At 42.4% G+C, this 20,740-nt stretch overlaps 2 protein-coding genes across 2 annotated transcripts; both read right to left on the bottom strand.

Annotated features, from left to right (window-relative positions):
- Window positions 1-5,277: 5,277 nt before the first annotated feature.
- On the bottom strand, window positions 5,278-13,246 carry LOC139923582 (transmembrane emp24 domain-containing protein 6-like). Its single transcript, XM_071914389.1, has 4 exons — window positions 13,052-13,246; window positions 12,239-12,365; window positions 10,098-10,252; window positions 5,278-5,499 (listed from the first exon to the last, which is right to left on the bottom strand). Exons 1-4 carry the CDS (start codon window positions 13,244-13,246, stop codon window positions 5,278-5,280), a joined length of 699 nt encoding a protein of 232 aa, XP_071770490.1.
- Window positions 13,247-13,578: 332 nt separating this feature from the next.
- Window positions 13,579-20,590, bottom strand: LOC139923581 (transmembrane emp24 domain-containing protein 6-like). Its single transcript, XM_071914388.2, has 4 exons — window positions 20,239-20,590; window positions 19,815-19,941; window positions 18,218-18,393; window positions 13,579-14,261 (listed from the first exon to the last, which is right to left on the bottom strand). The coding sequence occupies exons 1-4, from the start codon at window positions 20,437-20,439 to the stop codon at window positions 14,028-14,030; spliced, it is 738 nt and encodes a 245-aa protein (XP_071770489.1). The 5' UTR covers window positions 20,440-20,590; the 3' UTR covers window positions 13,579-14,027.
- Between the last annotated feature and the right edge of the window lie 150 nt (window positions 20,591-20,740).

Raw genomic sequence — 20,740 nt, 5'->3', positions numbered from 1 at the left:
TTTACACTGGAGGACAGTAAGCTGGAGGTCGCCGGTTCGAGTCCCCGCTACGAAATCCTGTCGGTGCTTCACGGTTCAGTTCACCTCGCGCTGCCACAGGGACGAAGGGGCGAGGGGGCAAACTGACCGGCAGGTTCAGCGTGAAGCGAGGGGCAGAAAAAATACCACCTGCTCTAGTCAGACCGCATTGTAGAACTAAATGTTAACTAATAAAAATATATTTGAATGATTAAAAATTCAATAAAGTTACATTGTGTCCCCAGGGCATTAATTAGCATCGGAAACACGTGACATTTAGGCTATGATAACCAATGACTTGTCCCTTTGTTTGGTTTCCCCACTGTGACACACAGCCAAGTGGAAGTGGGCAGAGTGGTAAAGCTCTCAGGTCTTTGGACCACAAGGTCGTGAGTTCAAGCCCCTGATGAACTGTGACCTTTTTGAAGTTTCATGAAAAGTAAATCAACCCTAAATCACACAGTGCAGAAAACTCAAAGCAGGTGTTTGACATCATCTGTCAGTGGCAAAATACCTGATTGGCATCACTGATTGGGGCGAGGCCAGACCTCTCAACCCACAGAGAGCAGTGCAGCAGCAGTTTTCTGGCCCATGTGACTTACTCTACTCTATTGTTTTATTCGTTAATGGAGAGCACTACAATGTTCTATAAAGTGATTAGCACTGTCAGTCTGTCAATCATAGGCTGCAGTATCACACTACTTCTCCCTTTAGTTAGTTTCTCCTCACTAAACCTATAACAGGTGTTTGGCTCAGTAGGTGAAGCATCAGCCTTTCATGTGGAAGGTTGTGGGTTCAAATCCAGACTTGTCCTTTCCAAAGTCATTAGTCATCAAGGACAAATAATAGAAAGTTTAGCCGTTGTGGTTGTGATGAAATGATGAAAAAATGATTAAAAAAGCGTTTAGCTTGTTGCTAGCAAAAATACTACTTGGCAGAGGTGGGGACTCAAGTCACATGACTTGGACTTGAGTCAGACTCGAGTCACAGTTTTAATTGCTTGAGACTTGACTTGATGCATGATGAGAAGACTTGAGACTTGACTTGGGTTCTGCTGACTTGGGACTTGACTTTGACTTCTGCTTTGATGACTTGAAAAGAAAAGATTTCTAAAGTCTCGACAAAAGATCTTGGCCTGGATCTGCTAAACGTTTGCGCCAGTGCAAATCGCATTGTGGGTGCTAAAACCTCGTTCTCTGCACAACGCATTTTGCACCTGAAATCATGGGTCGATCTGATCTTTTTTGCGGTTTGATGTAATTACATATGCATTTGTGGGTGTTCCAATGATGAAGCGCAAAATTAAGGGAAGGTTTTATGGAAATTGGCAGAGAACGTGATTTATCAAGAGGCGGAGGCCGTTAACACCTGCTGATTTTTTTGCGCACAGAATTTCTCCAACGAGACTGGCTCTGGAACCGGCTCTAAGATCAAGGTGACAGTCATCTACACATCATAACATGTAGACATTAGATCGCATCCCTATTATAATTCCAATCAGGTTTAAACGGGTATGCTGATTTAAAAATACACCATTTACGCATCATTGGCAGAGTAGCAGAATGCGCACTCAATATGCAGATTACCTAAACATACAAAAAGGAAAACGCACGCTCGCACACTCTTCTCTGGATTTGCTGACACTTATTATGAGCCAATATCTGAGTGACATTGCCTTGATGTAAACAATGCAGCTAAAACATGTGTGCGTAATAACCTCTCCGTGGAGAGGTGTGTGTCTGGCTTCATACCTTCACCAGGTCTCCATCCCTCCCACACCTGTGGCACCTGTGTCTCAGTCAGGCTCCTGCCAATCTCAGAACCCATCGTCTATCGGTGTGACGACGATTAGACTCTGGGGGCTGAAGGAGTTTTAAGCTGAAACAGAAAACTTCTCACCCGCAGAGGGTGAGCAGAGTGTTCAGAATACTCAAAGGACCAAAAGAAGTCAAATGTCCACACTGAGAATCTTAGTTCAAAACTTTAGTGATTCTTTCAGCAAGCAAAAAGCAGTTACAGAATTCTGGATCAAATGTGCCTCGCCCTGACCAATAACAGCATCAGAGCCAGTCCACAGTCTGACAACCTAACTTCTCCTGATCCAGTGTATTTATGCTATTACAAACAAAGAAATGTGCAAGTTGGGTGTTGTCCTCTTCTCATTGGTTCGGGCCGTCTCCTCTTCCTCGTCTGACCCCATCCTTGGGTGGACCTAAACTTTCAGGGATGATAAGACACACACACAATCCTGCACAAACTTGGTTATACGTTGAGTGATTTCTCCTGCGCCTGTATCATGTCTTCACAGGTCATGGGTGTGTGTGTGTGACAGTTGGTTTCCTGTGTTCTTTAACATATCTTAGTAAGGAGTTGCTTTCGAGAAGCTCCGCACCTGTCTTGTATCAGACTGACCTTGAGCTCCACCGGAAACCCCGAAATATTGGCCGTCGCCCCCAGAGTCTAATCGTCGTCAGATTGGGCTCCTGCTGCTCCTCCAAGGGAGTTAAGGCTCCTCTTTGGCTTATTTATGGTAAGCATTTTGGCTCACCTCCTCATATCATACCAGTGCTTTTACCTCCACTAAATCGCGCTTGTTGCTACCCAACTGCATTCACTTTATTTGTTATATCATTCCAGAGTGACTTTTTACACGCGAGTAAAACATCTCTTCTTTGCAGCTCTTTGTGGTTTTCTCTGCCACCGACACTTCCAGCTCCACTGGAGAGAAATTTGCGCTTCTTTTCATCATTACATTGCCACAAATAGGCTATTGTGCGCATTGTTTGGCCCTTATATTTGCGCAGTCACAATTATAATTAATTATCTGCACCTCCGCTCATTTGCGTGTGCTACTTCAGTAAATACCATGCACTGGCGGTACAAATTTCACCCACAATTGCTTTTGTGCTGCACCTGGAATTATGACATGTTAGTAGATCCGGCTGAATTTAAATTCTGTTTTCTGAATTTGTATGGAATGATTGAATTTATTGAAGTTGAAACTGATTATAGAAATCAAACTCATGATGCTCTTACCAAGTTTTTATCCTATTAAAACCATATTGCATTGAAAAGTCCTAGATATTTAGTTTTCTTTAAGATATTAAATTGATACTGGACTCTTGATTTGTTTGGACTTGACTTGCTGTTCTACATTTAGACTTGAGACTTGACATTAATGACTTGGACTTGACTTGGACTGGACTTGGTAATCCACATTTAGACTTGGAACTTGACTTGAGACTTGTGCCTCAAGACTTGAGACTGACTTGGGACTCAAGCAAAGTTGACTTGGTCACATCTCTGCTACTTGGACTAGAAAACAGTTACAGAAATCAACGGACCCAGTGCCATTAGAGACATAAACATAAAATAAAGATGTAAAATATACGTAGCTAAAAATGGACTGACTTTGAAAATCCTGCGTTAAACGTAGACTGTGACAGAGACGATTATGTGAAAATCCGTTCATTTTCCCTACGGGGAAATCGCCATGGAACCTTGGGCAAGGCTGGCGTCATTCGACTTACGAGGTCTATTGTTGCCGTAGCCTCCCTCCTGGGAAAACAGCTGTTTTAATTTGGCTCCCCTTGTGGCGTCACAAAGGGAGCGATTTGCATACACTGACCTCCAAGGTGGATAACCACTCCCACTCCCCCTCTGCTCCTCTCTACGCTGTCGGCCGCCATCGTTTTCCTTCGCTACTACAGCTTAGAAGATGTTGAAAACAAGAGCAAAGCACACTAAATGTCCTGTTGTTGCCTTCAAGGCTGAACACAAAGCCCTACATTCCCTCCCAGCACCGGAAGATAAAAAGAAAGAGTGGTTGAAATGTATTTTTGACAATAACATTCAGACTACAGTGAACTTAGTCCAAATGTGTATGTTTGTGCTAACCGCTTTGCCTCGGACTGCTTCGTAAACGAGTGTCAGTACAAAGCAGGATTTGCATCAAAACTGCTCCTGAAAGATGGATCTATCCAGTTTATTCCAAATACATTCAGCTGGGCTTGAGAACATGTCGCGGTTTGCTAACGTGTGTAAAGTTATGTTTCATTTGCTTGTTTGTGACGTTGTTTTCTTGTTTATTTTTTAATACAATCCGATGAGATGAGTTCGTTGCGGGCCTGTGAAATCGAGGAAGCCTGTTGTCCACAACGACAACAGTTAGCAATTGGAGCAAAACGTGCAGCCAGAGTTGGTTGTACCTCAGCCGGCCAAAACGAGCATCTCGTCCTGGTAACCCTGAACCCGGTGCCGTTAGGACAAACCTACTATCATCTAGGGGCTAGTGCCGCGAGCAGCTAGCTAATCTAGCGTTAGCGTTTGCTAAGGTTAGCTCCTGTGGCTCACTTTGCGGACACATCTCCTTAAACGAGACAGCCGCACCTGTAACGTGGCAAAACTCGTACTTTGTTTATCGGGGACTCTTGTCACCATGAACATTTCACTTCTAACGCTAAATGAATGGAAGGGAGTTATTGGCTGACGAGATGTAACATTTCACATTTCACACAGGAACAGACAGTCGATCTGATCAGTTGGTAGACATTTAATGATGCATCATCTGACAGGAACATCATGAGCACAGCCAGTGCTGCTACTCTCTACTCGTACTGACTGGTCAATTAGTACATGACAAAAAAATGACCAGACATGGCTCCTGCATGTCTCCGTATGCCTGATAGATGCTGGGTGATTCATTTTTTGGAGTTGATTCCGACTCCGGTTCGATTCTAAATCGATTCTGATTCCAAATGAAAATCAACACAAAAATTGAAGTTTTATCCTGGTTGGCATTCAGCAGTGAGCCTTGAATTTCTCCTTCCCCCTCCCCACTTGTTGTGAAATGGATCAGACCAAGGCAGTCGAACACAGATTGGTATAGATAGGCCTAAATCTGAATTAATTGATTACAAATTCATTTAAATGAAACAGTATCTACAATTCCAGAGTTTGGAGTCGACTCCAATTCTGTTTATTAGTAGAATCGATTCTCAGAATCGACGTAATGGAATCGAGAATCGACTCTTTTGGAGTCGACTCTCCATCCCTAATTATTTTCTTGAACTCAGCACAATGAAATAAGGAGAAAACAGAAAGTTTGGCTTCATGTTTCCTGTGATGGATTCTCTCACTCTGGACAAGAATGAATGAAGGAAGAAAATGACTGCTGGACTGCTGATACTGAATTAAAAACACCAGGATTCCCCAAAGTTTAAAATCTAAAATTCCCCAAAGGAGCTGGCCGCCATGCTCTCAGCATGGCGGCCGGTGGGAGTCGGTGTGGAAGAGTCTCTTGAGGAAGAGCAGCTGCAGGTATCCGGACAGCAGGATGGCGAGGCTCTGCGCCGCCGACCAGCAGCTGACGTAGCTGAGGTTGGACAGCAGCAGGTAGTGGTCCTTCCCTTTCCTCATGCGGGCGAAGTTGTAATGACGCCACATGTGGAAGATCTGAGTCTGGAGCTTCTGGGTGCTCTCCTGAATCAGACATGATGCATCAATCAGTTATATAGTATGTGTGTCATTTATGTAATGTCGGGTCAACCTGATCTCACACAAATACGTGAAACGAACACGACTTGTTAACACCAAATTGCGTGTTGGCGGAACGCAAAGTGTTAAGAAGGAAACCAAGCTGATCTCACACAAATACGTGGGCAAGTAAAACAAGTTTGGTTAAGTTTAGGGTTATGGTTGGGCAACTAAAACAACTTGGTTAAGGTTAGGGAAATGGTTTGGTCATGGTTAAATAAGAAAAGCGTTCGTTAAAAATTAAAATGTGACTTAAAGCCCTTTCACACCAAGTGTGAATTTCGGTGCGAATTATTCGCACGGAAATGTATAAAAAATGATTTTCTGGGTTATAATGGAAGCTTGCACACCAGGGCGGAACTTTTTAGTCTTCTGCGGAATTTGGAAAATATACGCTTGACCAATGAAATCTTTTGTTTTCTATGATGTCACATTTTCAAACATTGTCCCGGGCTGAAATAAATATGTGTGGCTTTCGATCGCTAAAAGGCTCGGGTACGGGGATGATGGTAAACGCCCATCCAGCCTGTGACACACCGTCCTGCACCTTTACGCACAGGTGAGACAGAGGCACACACTCCGATCCACCTTCACTCATACAGCGGACTAGGAAGGCTAATATAGATATAGGCACTAATTAAATTATTGCCTGCCAAACAGAGTATGGTAGCGCTTCACAGGCAACATGTAAACTATGATCTATTTCCCTCCACAGCTGCAGCCAGAACAGCAGCTGGTCTCACCTCATGCATACTGCAAGTCTCAGGGTCGATTGGCCCCGCGCCATGTAAAATCCATTGCATAGGCTTTTTAACCATTCTAATATCAGTATTTTGGTGTATTTTTTCTATTAACACCAGAAATGCCATGGGCTGGTGTTGAGGTTTTAAATTTACATTTCTGGAAACTGTGGTTCTTCACACACCTGTAACAGGATTCGTGTGTAGGAGAGGTGATTCCGCTGCCTTCCTCTCCTCTTTTGCCAGAAACTAACCTGAGATGACATTCCTGCAGCTCCTGACAGATCTGGATATTTAAGTATGTGTACATGTATGTGTACATGTATGTGGAGACCTCCTTGCTTGTGTGTCCCCATCTATATATTTATATGTGCTGCATCTTTGACTTTATTATATTTTTTTCATGAACTACGACATGGATGATGGATTGAATATTAAATGGGTAGTAATTTGTGCATGTGAATGTATATATTACTTATATATACTATAATTTGTATTTTTTTGTAAGTAATCCTGTATCATTTAACTGAGTGCCACTCCCTATATAAGATGGCTTCTCATTGTGGAAAAAATATTTGCCTGACGAAGGTCTCAGTACCAAAACGTTGCTTATTTTCTAATAAATGTTTTATCTGCAAGTATAGACAGTGTGCGGGAATCTCTTATTAAATTTAAATATTTGAAACACTGGAAATACTATGGTCTCATCCTTCCATGACTTTTTCCAAATATTTGGGCTTTAAAGGCCTTTTCAGAATTCAAAAAAATGAGGATTGTACCTAAATAATGTTTTTCCGCTTTTCTCCCTGCAACATACCTGCAAATTACACCCGTACATCCGTGTAAAGTAATTTCACACATGATTACTCACATGCCTTTAGAACAACAGTGTGATGAGACAGAGCTCCTGACATGAAGCGTGAGATATTCTGTCTGTGGATAAACTCAAAGATTCATTGCGCAGTTTTGCACTTCTGTATTTCCATGGAAAATCCAAACATGAATATCAACAGCTACTCCTGTGTGCGTAAAGCACGTTCCCAAAAGGATTTAATGGACTGAGCTCATTATACATGTACAAATATTTGACATTAGTAAATGTTCTCCATATTGGTTATTTCCTATTATTTAGTACTATATAACACTGTAAGGTCGGCTATAGGAAACGTGAGCTGAGCGCTGCGTAAAAACGCATTCCAAGGATTCCATGCAGTAAATTCACGATGATTGAGGAATCCTGTCGTGTTTTTTTTAAATACCTTATACTTCGTTATTGTTTTGTCATTTAGCTACTCAAGCATGTTTGGTGATTTGCCTGTAATATTTAATATAATTAAGTTATGGCTACGCCTCCGTTTTAGAAATTAATAATTTGGTTGTAATGTTGTTTTTTCAAAGATGAAGTTTTGAGGTGGCTGTGGTGTTTTTCCCTACAGGCCAGACCAGGTTACTGACGCGGTCTGTTGGTCTCTGCCTGGCTGCAGAATCCTGTAGTCCAGACACAAGCTGAGTGATCCATCTCTCCATGCTCTCCTTTCTTTTCTATATTCGTTTTGGTTTCAATTATAAATATTCATCATGGACTAATGAGTAGTCCTAAACACCCCAATGATATTATACCATTTTAAGTTTTAGTAAGTTTAGGCTACGAGAGCCATAACTATAAAAAAATAAATATCGATTCCATAAGTAAAATAAATAATCACTTTATGTGTGATAACTGTTGTTGCTGAATCCTGGAGAAAGTTTGATTAAGTACTGAATGATTTTTGTGTTACAGCTTCATATTTCAGTATGATAGTTATCGGCTCCTGGATGAGCCAATAAACTCTCCATGTTCTGTCTGCCTTTCCAAAACAGCATGGACCCAACGCTTTCTCCTTAAAAGAATAAAGATAACCTCGTTGTGACTGCTACTTTCTATGTCCATTTTCTCTCAGATAATAAACATGATTTTTTTCTTCTGTTGGTATGAAATTGGAACATTAGAATGTGAAAATTTCGACTCGGTGTGTGAACTTAACATGCAGAAAATTATGAATATTCCGCAAATCCGTCCCGCACTGGTGTGAAACAGCTTTTAGGGTTGAAACCTTGAATCGAAGGCAAACTCATCGCCCGTCCACCCCCCCGACCCCCCCGACCCCCCCGCCCTCCACACCCTGTTTGGTCGGTGCTGGATGGGCGATATAGGAGTTTGGCTTCAATTCTGACGACTGGAGTTCACTTCCCAGATTGTACGAAGGAAATTTCTACTGCGAATCACATTAAAATTTTTAGCTGAATTTTTCACATTTAACCAACCAAAGCCTTTCCCAAACCTTAACCAAGTTGTTTTAGTTTCCCAAACTTAACCGGTAAAACAACCTGCAGCTGAAAATGTCCAGTTTGTGTTTTTGTCACAGAATCCAATTTGTGGTGGAGGAACGTAATTTTCACATCATTTGTGTCCACAGCTGCATGTAAATCTGTTCAGAGTTCGTGTTCATTTCACTACTTTTTATGAGACCAAGTTGCATAGGTGGAAAAAATAAATTGCGGTTACTCTTGTTACTGTAATTGAGAAGCTTTCCTTGTAGCTCTAATTTGTGTATTTGAAATCTGTAATTTTACCTTTACTTAAAGGATAAGGCTGGTGTTTTTAATACATTGCTTACCGTCAACAAATCCTATGAAAATAACAAAATCAGCGATGATTTTGTTTTGCCAACAAGTCTCGTCCATGTAGCCGGTGCCCAGTAAAGCCTCATGTCCCAGCAGCCATAGAACTGCATTGTATTAAAAAACTATTAAAAATACATCAAAGAGCCATGCCGCTGCTCTGGGCGATGGATATCCAGCTCCAAATCCATATTTCATCATCACGATGCACCGGGCCGGCCGACTTTTTCCTCAAACGACTTAATAAGCCGACCGTAAACACGTTTTCCATCTCAGGAAAGTAGTTCCGTAGCACAGAAAATAGTCCCCAGCGTAATGAAGAATTTGTTCCCATTTGAGTTTGATTTGGTAATAACTACAACAGTCTGACTTTTCATGGTAACAGTTAGCGATTTTTAAAATGTAAACTATGTCTTTGTGAGCTGTATTTAAAGGTTTTCAGCTTACAATTGGAGCCAATGACTTCCGGGTTGAAGGCTAAAAATGGTACGTGGGAAGTCAGAAAGTAACAGGAGGAGAGCAAACGCATTGTTGATTTTGTTATTTTCATAGGATTTGTTGACGGTAAGCAATGCATTAAAAAACACCGGCCTTATCCTTTAAGTAAGTTTTGACTGAAGAACTGTACATGTCAAGATTTTATATTGCATCCATTACAGAGGACACACTTCCAGTCTCTCCATAAGCATTGCATTAGAAACTGCAAGCAAGGAGGAAATATTTCAACATTTTAACTGTAACAACTGAGTCAAGAAAAATGTTTGCACACCTAAAGGTCTTTAGATTTAGGTGGGTAGGACCACAACCAAAAAGGTAGACACTGAGAGGAATAGCATCCCGCACACTGTCTGTGAAACATCGTATTAAATTATCTTACAACTGTAACAACTGAAAAAGTTTTTCATGATAGCAGCTCAGCTAACATCCATCTAGATACATTGTTGGTTTATGTTACCCTGGTTGTTAAATAGTATGCTAGTCTAGCTAGTTTGTTCGATTTACATTTTTTAAAATCAGATTGAATAATGATATGAATTTTGATTTATTGTACTTGGCGAATAAAGGGATATTGTGATATACATAACTAAGCAGTCCAACATCCCAGACAAACTAAGGGACTTGAATTTGAACTGAAACCAACACCTGGATTCTGGCCAAAGTTGTGTTGAGGACTTTCTCGCCCTCCTCCAGCTCTCTCTTGGCCTCCTCGAAACCTTCGTAGACGACGCCGAAGTTCAGAAAGACCCGGACGCCTCCGAACCGGTTGTTGTGGTTCCCGAGACACATCTGGTAAAAACCTGCCAGGAGGAAGCCGGAGTTATGGGAAGGACACAGGGATCAAAAAGCTTTCAACAATCCAGTTCAGTAGAAATACCTCATGGTGCGCTGGTCCAGCACACTGACAGATATTCACTACAGCTCCTCTACAGCTGCAGACACACTGTAGCTGAAGGCCATCAACTCTCTGGTTAACTCGATTTTTAACATGATTTTTGCGGTTAAAAAAGTGGGGGGACACAAATGGGATTTCCCCCCCATCCCCAGTGGAAATTACGCCCCAGGCTGAAGGTGACGTACTTTCCATCAACCCTCTGGTTAACTCCCCCTCTGTCAGTGAGTGGAGGTTACTTCATATCAGCAATCTGATTGTGATATACTGTATGTTGTAGGAAGCATCAACACATCTCACTTGGCTTACTTTCACAAAAATCCATTCAGTTGTTCATTTACATGAAAAAAATAAAAAAATAGTTACCGAGCTACACTACCCAGCAGGATTTTAGCTCAGACTGATCTCACAGAAAAACGTGAACTGAACACGACATGTTCACAGCAAATTACGTGTTGGTGGAACATATAAGTGTTAAATTTACGTTTTCCCAGCAGCAAACGGTTACATGAAGGAGACACGACTATAAACAGGAAGTAGTGTGACATTGAAGTAGCATGGAGGTCGGGTGGTGGACGGGCGTATACGTTTGCCTTCGATGTCGGCGACTGGGGTTCGATTCTCAGCCTTTACAAAGGACATTTCCTAAATTTAACCGCTAACCAACCTTTGGGACGTAATTCAATTTGTGGTGAAGGAACGTATTCAGATTCGTTGCGGGGGAACGCAATTCAGTTTGTGGTAGAGAAACGTTATTTTCCCCATAATACGTGTCCACAGCATGTAAATCGCCATTTTAGAGTTTGTGTTCATTTCACGTATTTGTGTGAGATCATCAGCTAGCTGCAGCTTCACAGCTACAGGGAACTCAGACTTTAGCGAAGTCCCAAACTGCATCTGAACAGGTGAAAACCACAGACTGTAAAAACAGATGAGGTAGGTTAGGTTTCTGAAGGGCCGTTTTGAAGCCTAAAGTTGGGGTTTACGATTGCCGCCATGTTGACATTTTTCGGAGCCAGAGCAGCCAAAAATCGACGACCTGTTGATCACTGGACAGACGACCTGTCAATCACTAGGAAAACAACCCTGTTTTATAACCGATATATCCCGTTAATGATGCAATTATTTTGAAAATCTCCATAAGGACACATAGAAGAAGTGAATTTAGCTGCTGAGACCAAACCAATTTTTTTTTTTTTTATCAGAAGTTGGTTGTGGTCCATTGACTTCATGGAGTTGGAGGTTTGGAGTCTTTTTGGAGCCGGACTCTAGCGGACGTTAGAGGAATCACCGCCTGCCGCCACTTCATTGGCTTCAAAATTCACCCGTGATGTTGGCGGCTTGGTGAAAACCTGCAGACTGACCATGAGCGTCAGTCTGCTCCCTGCTGTCAACAGTTGGTTCATTCTACGCTGTAGTTCTCCACTGCTATAAAGTCTTTTCTGGAAGCTTCCACGCCATAAAATAACAGAAACGTGCAAATCGTCGTAGTGAGAGACAGATGAATCGCAACACCGTTCGTTTAGTTGCAGAAGACAGACTTTGTGGTCAATGGAAAATTGGGTTAGTCACTTAACCGCTTGTCAACTGTAGGAAGGCTTCGGCCTCCTACACCTGCTGCTTGAACACACAGTGAGTCACAAGTGTGTTGGTGAGAAAGTATTCGCCCACGAAGTAGAAATGTCTTCACTAAAGGTAGAAAGATCATCGCTAGGTAGAAATGTCGTCGTCACGGATAGAAAATTAATCACGCAGCTAAAAACGTCACTGTGGGTAGGAGCATCGTTGCCATTTTGTTGTCACCTCCGTGTGATTGGACTGATTACGATCTGGATCACATTAATGCCAGGTGGAAGTGAAGCGTCCTGGATATTTACTCTCCGACTCATCATACCTGTCACCTCGGTCTGGAAGTTGAATTGACCGATGGCGTCACGCGTTGAAGCCACCAGAGCGCCTTCTGGTGACAGAACGGTCACAAACAGCCGGGGGTCGTTAGCCATCCCCGTTACCCACTGCACCTGCGCACGCACACACACACACACACACACACACACACACACACACACACACACACACACACACACACACACACACACACACACACACACACACACAACAAAATGTTTTGGATTGCAGCTTGTTCTACTCTTCTTTGGAATGTGCTTTCCTGTTTGCTGGTGCAAGATGGAATGACAAAGCTGAATTGAACTGAGCATGTCGACAGCAGCCTCTGTCCTGCTGAGCAACACCAGAATGTAGAAACATACATAAAAAACTCAGGAACACACAATCTGTGCTAGGCTATAACTAGGCAAACCTATAAACTTTTGCTAATATATATTGTTATATGTTGTTTTTCTGTTGTTTGTCATGATGCTGCTTTCTTGCCCAGGTTTTTAAACTCAGTTGGACTTAAAAAGACATGAAGCTACTCTACATTTCTGCAAGACACAGTGAATGTCCTGCGAACACGAATGTTATCATGCTAACTTCGACAGAGATAACAAGACTTGGAGTCAAACTGGATCACCTTGAAAGTCTGATAAGCCCAAGGTGGACGGGTTTTAACAAAGGTACAGCTTCCCCTCAACACCCCCAGGATTCATTTCATAACAGCTCTCAGCTTTCAAACAAGTTCATCACCGCAGACGAGAGGAAACCCGGTCCCACGGGTCACAGCTGTCAGTCAGTCCAGCCTTCTCACCATGTAAGTCAGGTAGAAGTTTCCGCTCTGGTGGGCGAAGTGCCAGAAACACTCGGTGCCTGAGGCAGGAACCTCGATGGCGAAGTCGTATCTGTCCGCTCCTCTGAACAGATCCGCCTCGTCCAGCCGGGGCTCCGACTTCCTGCCGCCGACGCCCCGACAGCTCAGGACCAGGAGCAGAATATGAACCAGCATCGTCCGTCCTGCTTCCACCATGAAGGAGGAGGTGAAGGGAGCTGCTGCTTTCTAATGTTGATTCTCAGATATCAAGTGGAGGAGAATAATTAACCACATCAACAATCTGCACGCCTGATAACAGATCGCTGTAGCGCCACCAAAACCATGTCTCTGCAGGAAGTCTGTTTTCCAGAAGTGCAGAACAGAACGCTTGTTTTCTCGTTACGAGGTTTGAACAGGTTTCATGAAACTCAAAACATAAATGACCCGGAGAAGTTTGTTGCATTTGCTTGGTTTCTACACAACAATGACGAACTCTACTAAATCTACTGACATGAGACGACACTGTAAAAAGTGTAAGCTTTTCTTTATTCAGCTTCAACAAAGGAGAGTTTCCAGCATAAATCACAGTCATTGAAATTTTCATTAAAGCACCAAAATAGGTATATATGTACAGTTCAGTGCCCTGAAAAATTCAGGCATATCAGCTGTGGCTCACATATTTCTTTCTGCTATTACCAGCAAATGGATTTTCCTCCATTTCCTCCAAGTGACCATGACAGGATTTAAAACTGTCTACACCTGCTGAGTGTTTTGGTGACCAAGGAATACAACAGAGCGTAGGAAAGCATAAAAAAAATACAATGGCTGAAAGAAAAATGGCCGCCACAGCCAATTAGTAGCATTTTCGGCTCCAATTCTGAAAATGTTCAGAGCATGGAACTGTACATGTGAACCGGTTTTGATGTTGTTACACTGATGTGATGGTTTGGCCTGTGGACTAACATGACGCTGAAACTCAGCAGCGCGGCTTCTCGGCCTCGCCGCAGCTCTTGGTGACGAAGAGTCTTTTGAGGAAGAGGAGCTGCAGGTATCCGGCGGCGACGATGACGAGGCTCTGGGCCGCCGACCACCAGCTGACGTAGCGGGAGTTGGTCTGCAGCAGGAAGTAGTCGGCGCTCTTCCTCATGCGGCCGAAGTTGTAGTGGCGGAACATGTGGAAGACGTGGCTCTCCACCCTGTGGGACGCCTCCTGCAACAGCAGCACACCAGCTTCACATAAAACTCCCGTTACTGCCATTACTGTTACAGCTACAGCCGCTGGTGAGGTTACAGTAACAACCATAACACCGATATTACTGCTAATGCTGCTAATGCTGCTGTCACTACTGTTACAGCCACTGCAATACTACTACTATTACTGATACTAGTTTTGCACCCATTTCTACCATTTGTTACGAATACTGCGACGACCAATATTACTAGTACTACTGCTACTGATGATACGACTACTACTCAGTCCCTCCAGGAAATTGCGATTTTGAACGGAGAGTGGGAGAGAAAACGGGGAGGCTGTGTGTGTGTGTGTGTGTGTGTGTGTGTGTGTGAGAGAGAGAGAAAAAAAAATCATTTTTTTTTCCTTTGCTTGCAATTTTTCACAATTCCCACAATTTTACTGCAAAAAGAACACATAAAACCTTGCAAATTGTATCAATATTTGAGAAAAGCCGCTGCAAAATCAAGCATTTTTGGCTGCAATAATCACAAAAAAACTACTACTACTCCCACTACTACTACTACTACTACTACTACTACTGATACTGCTACTGCTGCTGCTACTACTACTACTACTACTACTACTACTACTGCCACCTCTGGTACTACTACTGTTAATCTCTATCCAGATGAATTTAAATGGTGGAGAGGCAGGGTGTCACGGCTCCATAGTCCATCCACAGTACATCACCACACGGCCATCTTGGTAGGAAAGTAACAGGGGATTGTAATAAATTAACAGGTGATTACAATCAGATGACGAACACGGCCAATGAGCTGCGTGTATTGTAAAGCACCACATTGGTGGGAAATGCATGTGACATCATGGGAATACTGTGAACAGCCAGCTAGTGCACTCTCCCACCTTGAGTTTATCTGATACAGTCTGTCTGTTTGCCTGCAGTTTATCTGCCTCTCTCTCTTGTTAGTCTCTCTTGTTAGTCTCTCTTAGTCTCTTGTTAGTCTCTCTTGTTAGTCTCTCTTAGTTAGTCTCTCTTGTTAGTCTCTCTTGTTAGTCTCTCTTAGTCTCTTGTTAGTCTCTCTTGTTAGTCTCTCTTAGTTAGTCTCTCTTGTTAGTCTCTCTTAGTCTCTTGTTAGTCTCTCTTGTTAGTCTCTCTTAGTTAGTCTCTCTTGTTAGTCTCTCTTAGTTAGTCTCTCTTGTTAGTCTCTCTTGTTAGTCTTTCTTGTTAGTCTCTCTTGTTAGTCTCTCTTGTTAGTCTCTCTTAGTCTCTTGTTAGTCTCTCTTGTTAGTCTCTCTTAGTTAGTCTCTCTTGTTAGTCTCTCTTGTTAGTCTCTCTTAGTCTCTTGTTAGTCTCTCTTGTTAGTCTCTCTTAGTTAGTCTCTCTTGTTAGTCTCTCTTGTTAGTCTCTCTTAGTCTCTTGTTAGTCTCTCTTGTTAGTCTCTCCTGTTAGTCTCTCTTAGTCTCTTGTTAGTCTCTCTTGTTAGTCTCTCTTAGTTAGTCTCTCTTGTTAGTCTCTCTTAGTCTCTTGTTAGTCTCTCTTGTTAGTCTCTCTTAGTTAGTCTCTCTTGTTAGTCTCTCTTAGTTAGTCTCTCTTGTTAGTCTCTCTTGTTAGTCTCTCTTAGTTAGTCTCTCTTGTTAGTCTCTCTTAGTTAGTCTCTCTTGTTAGTCTCTTGGTTAGTCTCTCTTGTTAGTCTTTCTTGTTAGTCTCTCTTAGTTAGTCTCTCTTGTTAGTCTCTCTTAGTTAGTCTCTCTTGTTAGTCTCTCGTTAGTCTCTCTTGTTAGTCTTTCTTGTTAGTCTCTCTTAGTTAGTCTCTCTTAGTTAGTCTCTCTTGTTAGTCTCTCTTGTTAGTCTCTCTTAGTTAGTCTCTCTTGTTAGTCTCTCTTGTTAGTCTCTCTTAGTTAGTCTCTCTTGTTAGTCTTTCTTGTTAGTCTCTCTTAGTTAGTCTCTCTTGTTAGTCTCTCTTAGTTAGTCTCTCTTGTTAGTCTCTCTTGTTAGTCTCTCTTAGTTAGTCTCTCTTAGTTAGTCTCTCTTGTTAGTCTTTCTTGTTAGTCTCTCTTAGTTAGTCTCTCTTAGTTAGTCTCTCTTGTTAGTCTCTCTTGTTAGTCTCTCTTAGTTAGTCTCTCTTGTTAGTCTCTCTTGTTAGTCTCTCTTAGTTAGTCTCTCTTGTTAGTCTCTCTTAGTTAGTCTCTCTTGTTAGTCTCTTGGTTAGTCTCTCTTGTTAGTCTCTCTTGTTAGTCTCTCTTGTTAGTCTCTTGGTTAGTCTCTCTTGTTAGTCTCTTGGTTAGTTTCTCTTGTTAGTCTCTCTTGTTAGTCTCTTGGTTAGTCTCTCTTGTTAGTCTCTCTTAGTTAGTCTCTCTTGTTAGTCTCTCTTGTTAGTCTCTTGGTTAGTCTCTCTTGTTAGTCTCTCTTGTTAGTCTCTCTTGTTAGTCTCTTGGTTAGTCTCTCTTGTTAGTCTCTTGGTTAGTCTCTCTTGTTAGTCTCTCTTGGTTAGTCTCTCTTGTTAGTCTCTTGGTTAGTCTCTCTTGTTAGTCTCTCTTGTTAGTCTCTTGGTTAGTCTCTCTTGTTAGTCTCTCTTAGTTAGTCTCTCTTGTTAGTCTCTCTTGTTAGTCTCTTGGTTAGTCTCTTGGTTAGTCTTTCTTGTTAGTCTCTCTTGTTAGTCTCTCTTGTTAGTCTCTCTTGGTTAGTCTCTTGTTAGTCTCTCTTGTTAGTCTCTCTTGTTAGTCTCTCTTGTTAGTCTCTTGGTTAGTCTCTCTTGTTAGTCTCTCTTGTTAGTCTCTCTTGTTAGTCTCTCTTAGTTAGTCTCTCTTGTTAGTCTCTCTTAGTTAGTCTCTCTTGTTAGTCTCTTGGTTAGTCTCTCTTGTTAGTCTCTCTTGTTAGTCTCTCTTGTTAGTCTCTTGGTTAGTCTCTCTTGTTAGTCTCTTGGTTAGTCTCTCTTGTTAGTCTCTCTTGTTAGTCTCTTGGTTAGTCTCTCTTGTTAGTCTCTCTTGTTAGTCTCTCTTGTTAGTCTCTTGGTTAGTCTCTCTTGTTAGTCTCTCTTGTTAGTCTCTCTTGTTAGTCTCTCTTGTTAGTCTCTTGGTTAGTCTCTCTTGTTAGTCTCTTGGTTAGTCTCTCTTGTTAGTCTCTCTTGGTTAGTCTCTCTTGTTAGTCTCTTGGTTAGTCTCTCTTGTTAGTCTCTCTTGTTAGTCTCTTGGTTAGTCTCTCTTGTTAGTCTCTCTTAGTTAGTCTCTCTTGTTAGTCTCTCTTGTTAGTCTCTTGGTTAGTCTCTCTTGTTAGTCTCTCTTGTTAGTCTCTCTTGTTAGTCTCTCTTGGTTAGTCTCTCTTGTTAGTCTCTCTTGTTAGTCTCTCTTGTTAGTCTCTCTTGGTTAGTCTCTCTTGTTAGTCTCTCTTGTTAGTCTCTCTTGTTAGTCTCTCTTGTTTCTCAGTAGTTTCTCAGTAAAGCTCTGCCCTGTGTGTTCTGTGGGTTCAGCTCCTTCAGCCTCACACAGGAATCGACACCACAGCTTCATATTGCTGTTGTCGCATGAAAACCTTGTAACTCCAATTTGGGTCATTTTCAAGTTTTTAAATTCTGCAAACCCTTGGGCTTATCAAACCCTTTGGGTAAACTCAAATAGTTGAGTTGTAACCCGCTAAAAAAAAGGCTGTTTTTCTTAGTTTACATTTTTGAGATAAAAGGTTTTCACCTGACAGCGAATATATCCTGCTACCTTCATCAAGTACGGGATTTAACAAAACTTCAAATTTTGATTAAAAAACAAAAATAAATCAAGAGGAAGCCAAAAGCCCAGTACAACGTAGAAAGGGTAAAACATTAAGCTGTGTGTGCATGAGTGTGACAGAAACTGTGTGTGTGTGTGTGTGTGTGTGTCATAGTTGAGTATTTGCTGCTGCAGTGCGCTGCCACGCCCGTTCTTCTTCACTGTCCGGTATCGCCGAGACGACAGCGGGCCAAACAGGAAGTTGCGTCTACCTCTATGGTGGTCAGCGTGTTGTTCAGGTCTTTGCTGACTTCCTCTTTCTTCTTCTTCTCTTCCTCCTTGCGCTTGGCGGCGTCCTGGTGGCCGTCGTAATAAACGCCGAAGCTGAGGAAGACCTGCATGCTGCCGAAGCGGTTGTGGAAGTTGTTGAAGCACATCTGATAGAAACCTGGACGGGTGCAGAATATATGAGACAGAATATAGAGAGAGAATACAACAGATAGAGAGAAAGAACATGCCGAACATGAACATGACATGCAGATTGGTCTGAAGACAATTAAACAGATTCAATTAATAGACTGAAAAATGCAACACTTTTGCACTTTGTCTTGTTTCACATGTACAAATGAGCTCTTTTTATGTTTATGACTTAGGATTTTAGTGTTTTTTTTAATGTAAAATTCTGCGCTGTTTTCAGTATGCCTTACTGTAAGCATGCATTAATCAAGTCGAGTCAAACTTCATTGATCTGTGGGGAAAGTGAGTCGCTGCAGCAGCAGATAGTAACAGGATACAGAGGAAAACAATAGAAATAAGGACAGAGCGAATGGATTAAACGTCACAGATCACAGTTTCAACACTAGAACACAAAAGCTTTGAATTATATTCTGTTTAAAAGTAAAAGAAAATTTCAAATATATTAAGATATATGCAATATATAAGTTTAATATAAGTTTTCAGAGCAGTTTTTGTTTCAGTGTAGATGAGGTGTAGTTGCAGTATAGTTTAGAAGCAGTCTTGGTGTACTTTTAGTGTAGTGTAGTGTGGTTTTGGTGTACTTTTGGTGACGTTTCAGTGTGAATACAGTGTAGTTGCGGTGTAGTTGTGTATGGGTGTAGTTTAGATGTGCAGGTGTAATTTCATTTTATCTCCCAGTGTACTGTTGGTGGAGCTTCTGTGTGGTGTGGCTGCAATGTAGTTTAGATGTCATTTCTGTGTAGTTTTGGTGAAGTGCAAGTGGTTCAGTGTAGTTTTGGTGTAGTTTCTGTATAGTTGTGATGTAGTTTGGTTGTAGGATTGATTAAAGTTCTGTGTAGTTACCTTGTAGTTGCAGTGTAGTTTTGTTTTAGTTTTGATGTAGTTTCAGCGTAGCGTAGATTTAAGGTAGTGTTGTTTCTTTGTGTGTTTTTTGTGTACTTTCTGCAGTTTTGGTGTAGTGTAGGTGTAGTAGTTTGGGTGTAGTTAGGGTGTAGTTTGGGTGTAGTTTGGGTGTAGTTTGGGTGTAGTGACAGCTCACTCTAATTTCACAGCACAAAGAAGAGTTACATAACTTCATGTGGGCTGGGACTGCAGCTTCTTTTACAAAAGTGGAAAAGGAAAACTAAAGCAGTTTCTATTGGACTGATTTGTTTAAAGTTAAACTGTCAGGAAGACAGACAGACAGACAGACAGACAGACAGACAGACAGACAGACAGACAGACACAGACAGGCAGGCAGAGAGACAGACACAGACAGGAAGACAGGCAGACAGACAGGCAGACAGAGAGAGACAGGCAGGCAGACAGACAGACAGGCAGACAGACAGACAGGCAGACAGACAGACAGGCAGACAGACAGACAGACAGGCAGACAGACAGACAGTCACTGACCTGTTTCCTCGGCCTCAAAGTTGATCTGACCTGTCGCATCATCAACAGTCGACACCAACAGACTGCTGGGAGTGTTGACGGTGACTGACAGGTGTCTGTCATGGCCGACTCCCGTCACCCACTGGACCTACAGACAGACAGACAGACAGACAGACAGACAGACAGACAGACAGACAGACAGGAAGACAGACAGACAGAAAACTATTTTCATCAACATGTTGACCCAGGATATCACACGATACTTTCAGCACTTTCATGTCTCGACCTTTTATTTTAGAAAAATACACAAACTGAACCTCAGCAGGAAGAATCCCATTTACCACATTTCATTAAAAACATTTCTTCGACAGAATACTTTGAGTACCTCGCACCACAAAATAACTTTTGAACAACAATCTGAATCCCGTCATGCGGCTCGGCTCACCATGAAGGTCAGGTAGAAGCGTTCCCCCCGGTGAGCGAAGTGCCAGAAACACTCCATCCCCGCCGCAGGAAGAACCACGGAGAAGTCGTATTGGTCGGCGCCCCAGAACAGCTCCTGGTCGGCCGTGTCGGGGCGCGGGCCGGTCCCGCCGCCCGCCGCTCCCAGCAGCAACACCACCAGGCAGGACGTCCCACACAACATGGCTGGAAGCAAGTTTTTCTACACTAAATGGAAGCTGCAGAGAGTCTGATGGCAGAGCGGAGCGGCTCAGGACAGAAATGATTAACCAGCTGAAAGGTTTCCTCCGCTGTGGGAAAACTGGGATCCTTCACAGCTGGAGGCAAGAAGGACGAAAAACAACCAGAGAGACAACCAGCAAATATAACCAGTTCTGTCCCAATGAGGAACTCTAGAGTTTACCAGCCAAACTGGTTCCCATTTAATCATTTAGTCTCTAAAATGTCAAAAATAATGACAGATGTCTCAGTTCAGAGTCCAAAGT

Source organism: Centroberyx gerrardi, chromosome 4 (genome assembly GCF_048128805.1).
Source record: "Centroberyx gerrardi isolate f3 chromosome 4, fCenGer3.hap1.cur.20231027, whole genome shotgun sequence".
NCBI classification, from domain to species: Eukaryota; Metazoa; Chordata; class Actinopteri; order Beryciformes; family Berycidae; genus Centroberyx; species Centroberyx gerrardi.
This window is presented reverse-complemented; position numbering and strand designations above follow the sequence as displayed.

Bases quoted from the DNA above. Each gene is read 5' to 3' on its own strand.
- LOC139923581 (XM_071914388.2), bottom strand. From the start codon at position 20,439: ATGTTGTGTGGGACGTCCTGCCTGGTGGTGTTGCTGCTGGGAGCGGCG. The intron at 18,394-19,814 runs GTCAGTGACTGT...GCACCCGTCCAG, and splicing joins CTTTGAGGCCGAGGAAACAG to GTTTCTATCAGATGTGCTTC. The intron at 14,262-18,217 runs GTAGACGCAACT...CTGCTGTTGCAG, and splicing joins ACACGCTGACCACCATAGAG to GAGGCGTCCCACAGGGTGGA.
- LOC139923582 (XM_071914389.1), bottom strand. From the start codon at position 13,246: ATGCTGGTTCATATTCTGCTCCTGGTCCTGAGCTGTCGGGGCGTCGGC. The intron at 12,366-13,051 runs GTGAGAAGGCTG...GTGCGTGCGCAG, and splicing joins ACTTCTACCTGACTTACATG to GTGCAGTGGGTAACGGGGAT. The intron at 5,500-10,097 runs GTGTTGGTTTCA...TGTCTGATTCAG, and splicing joins CAACTTTGGCCAGAATCCAG to GAGAGCACCCAGAAGCTCCA.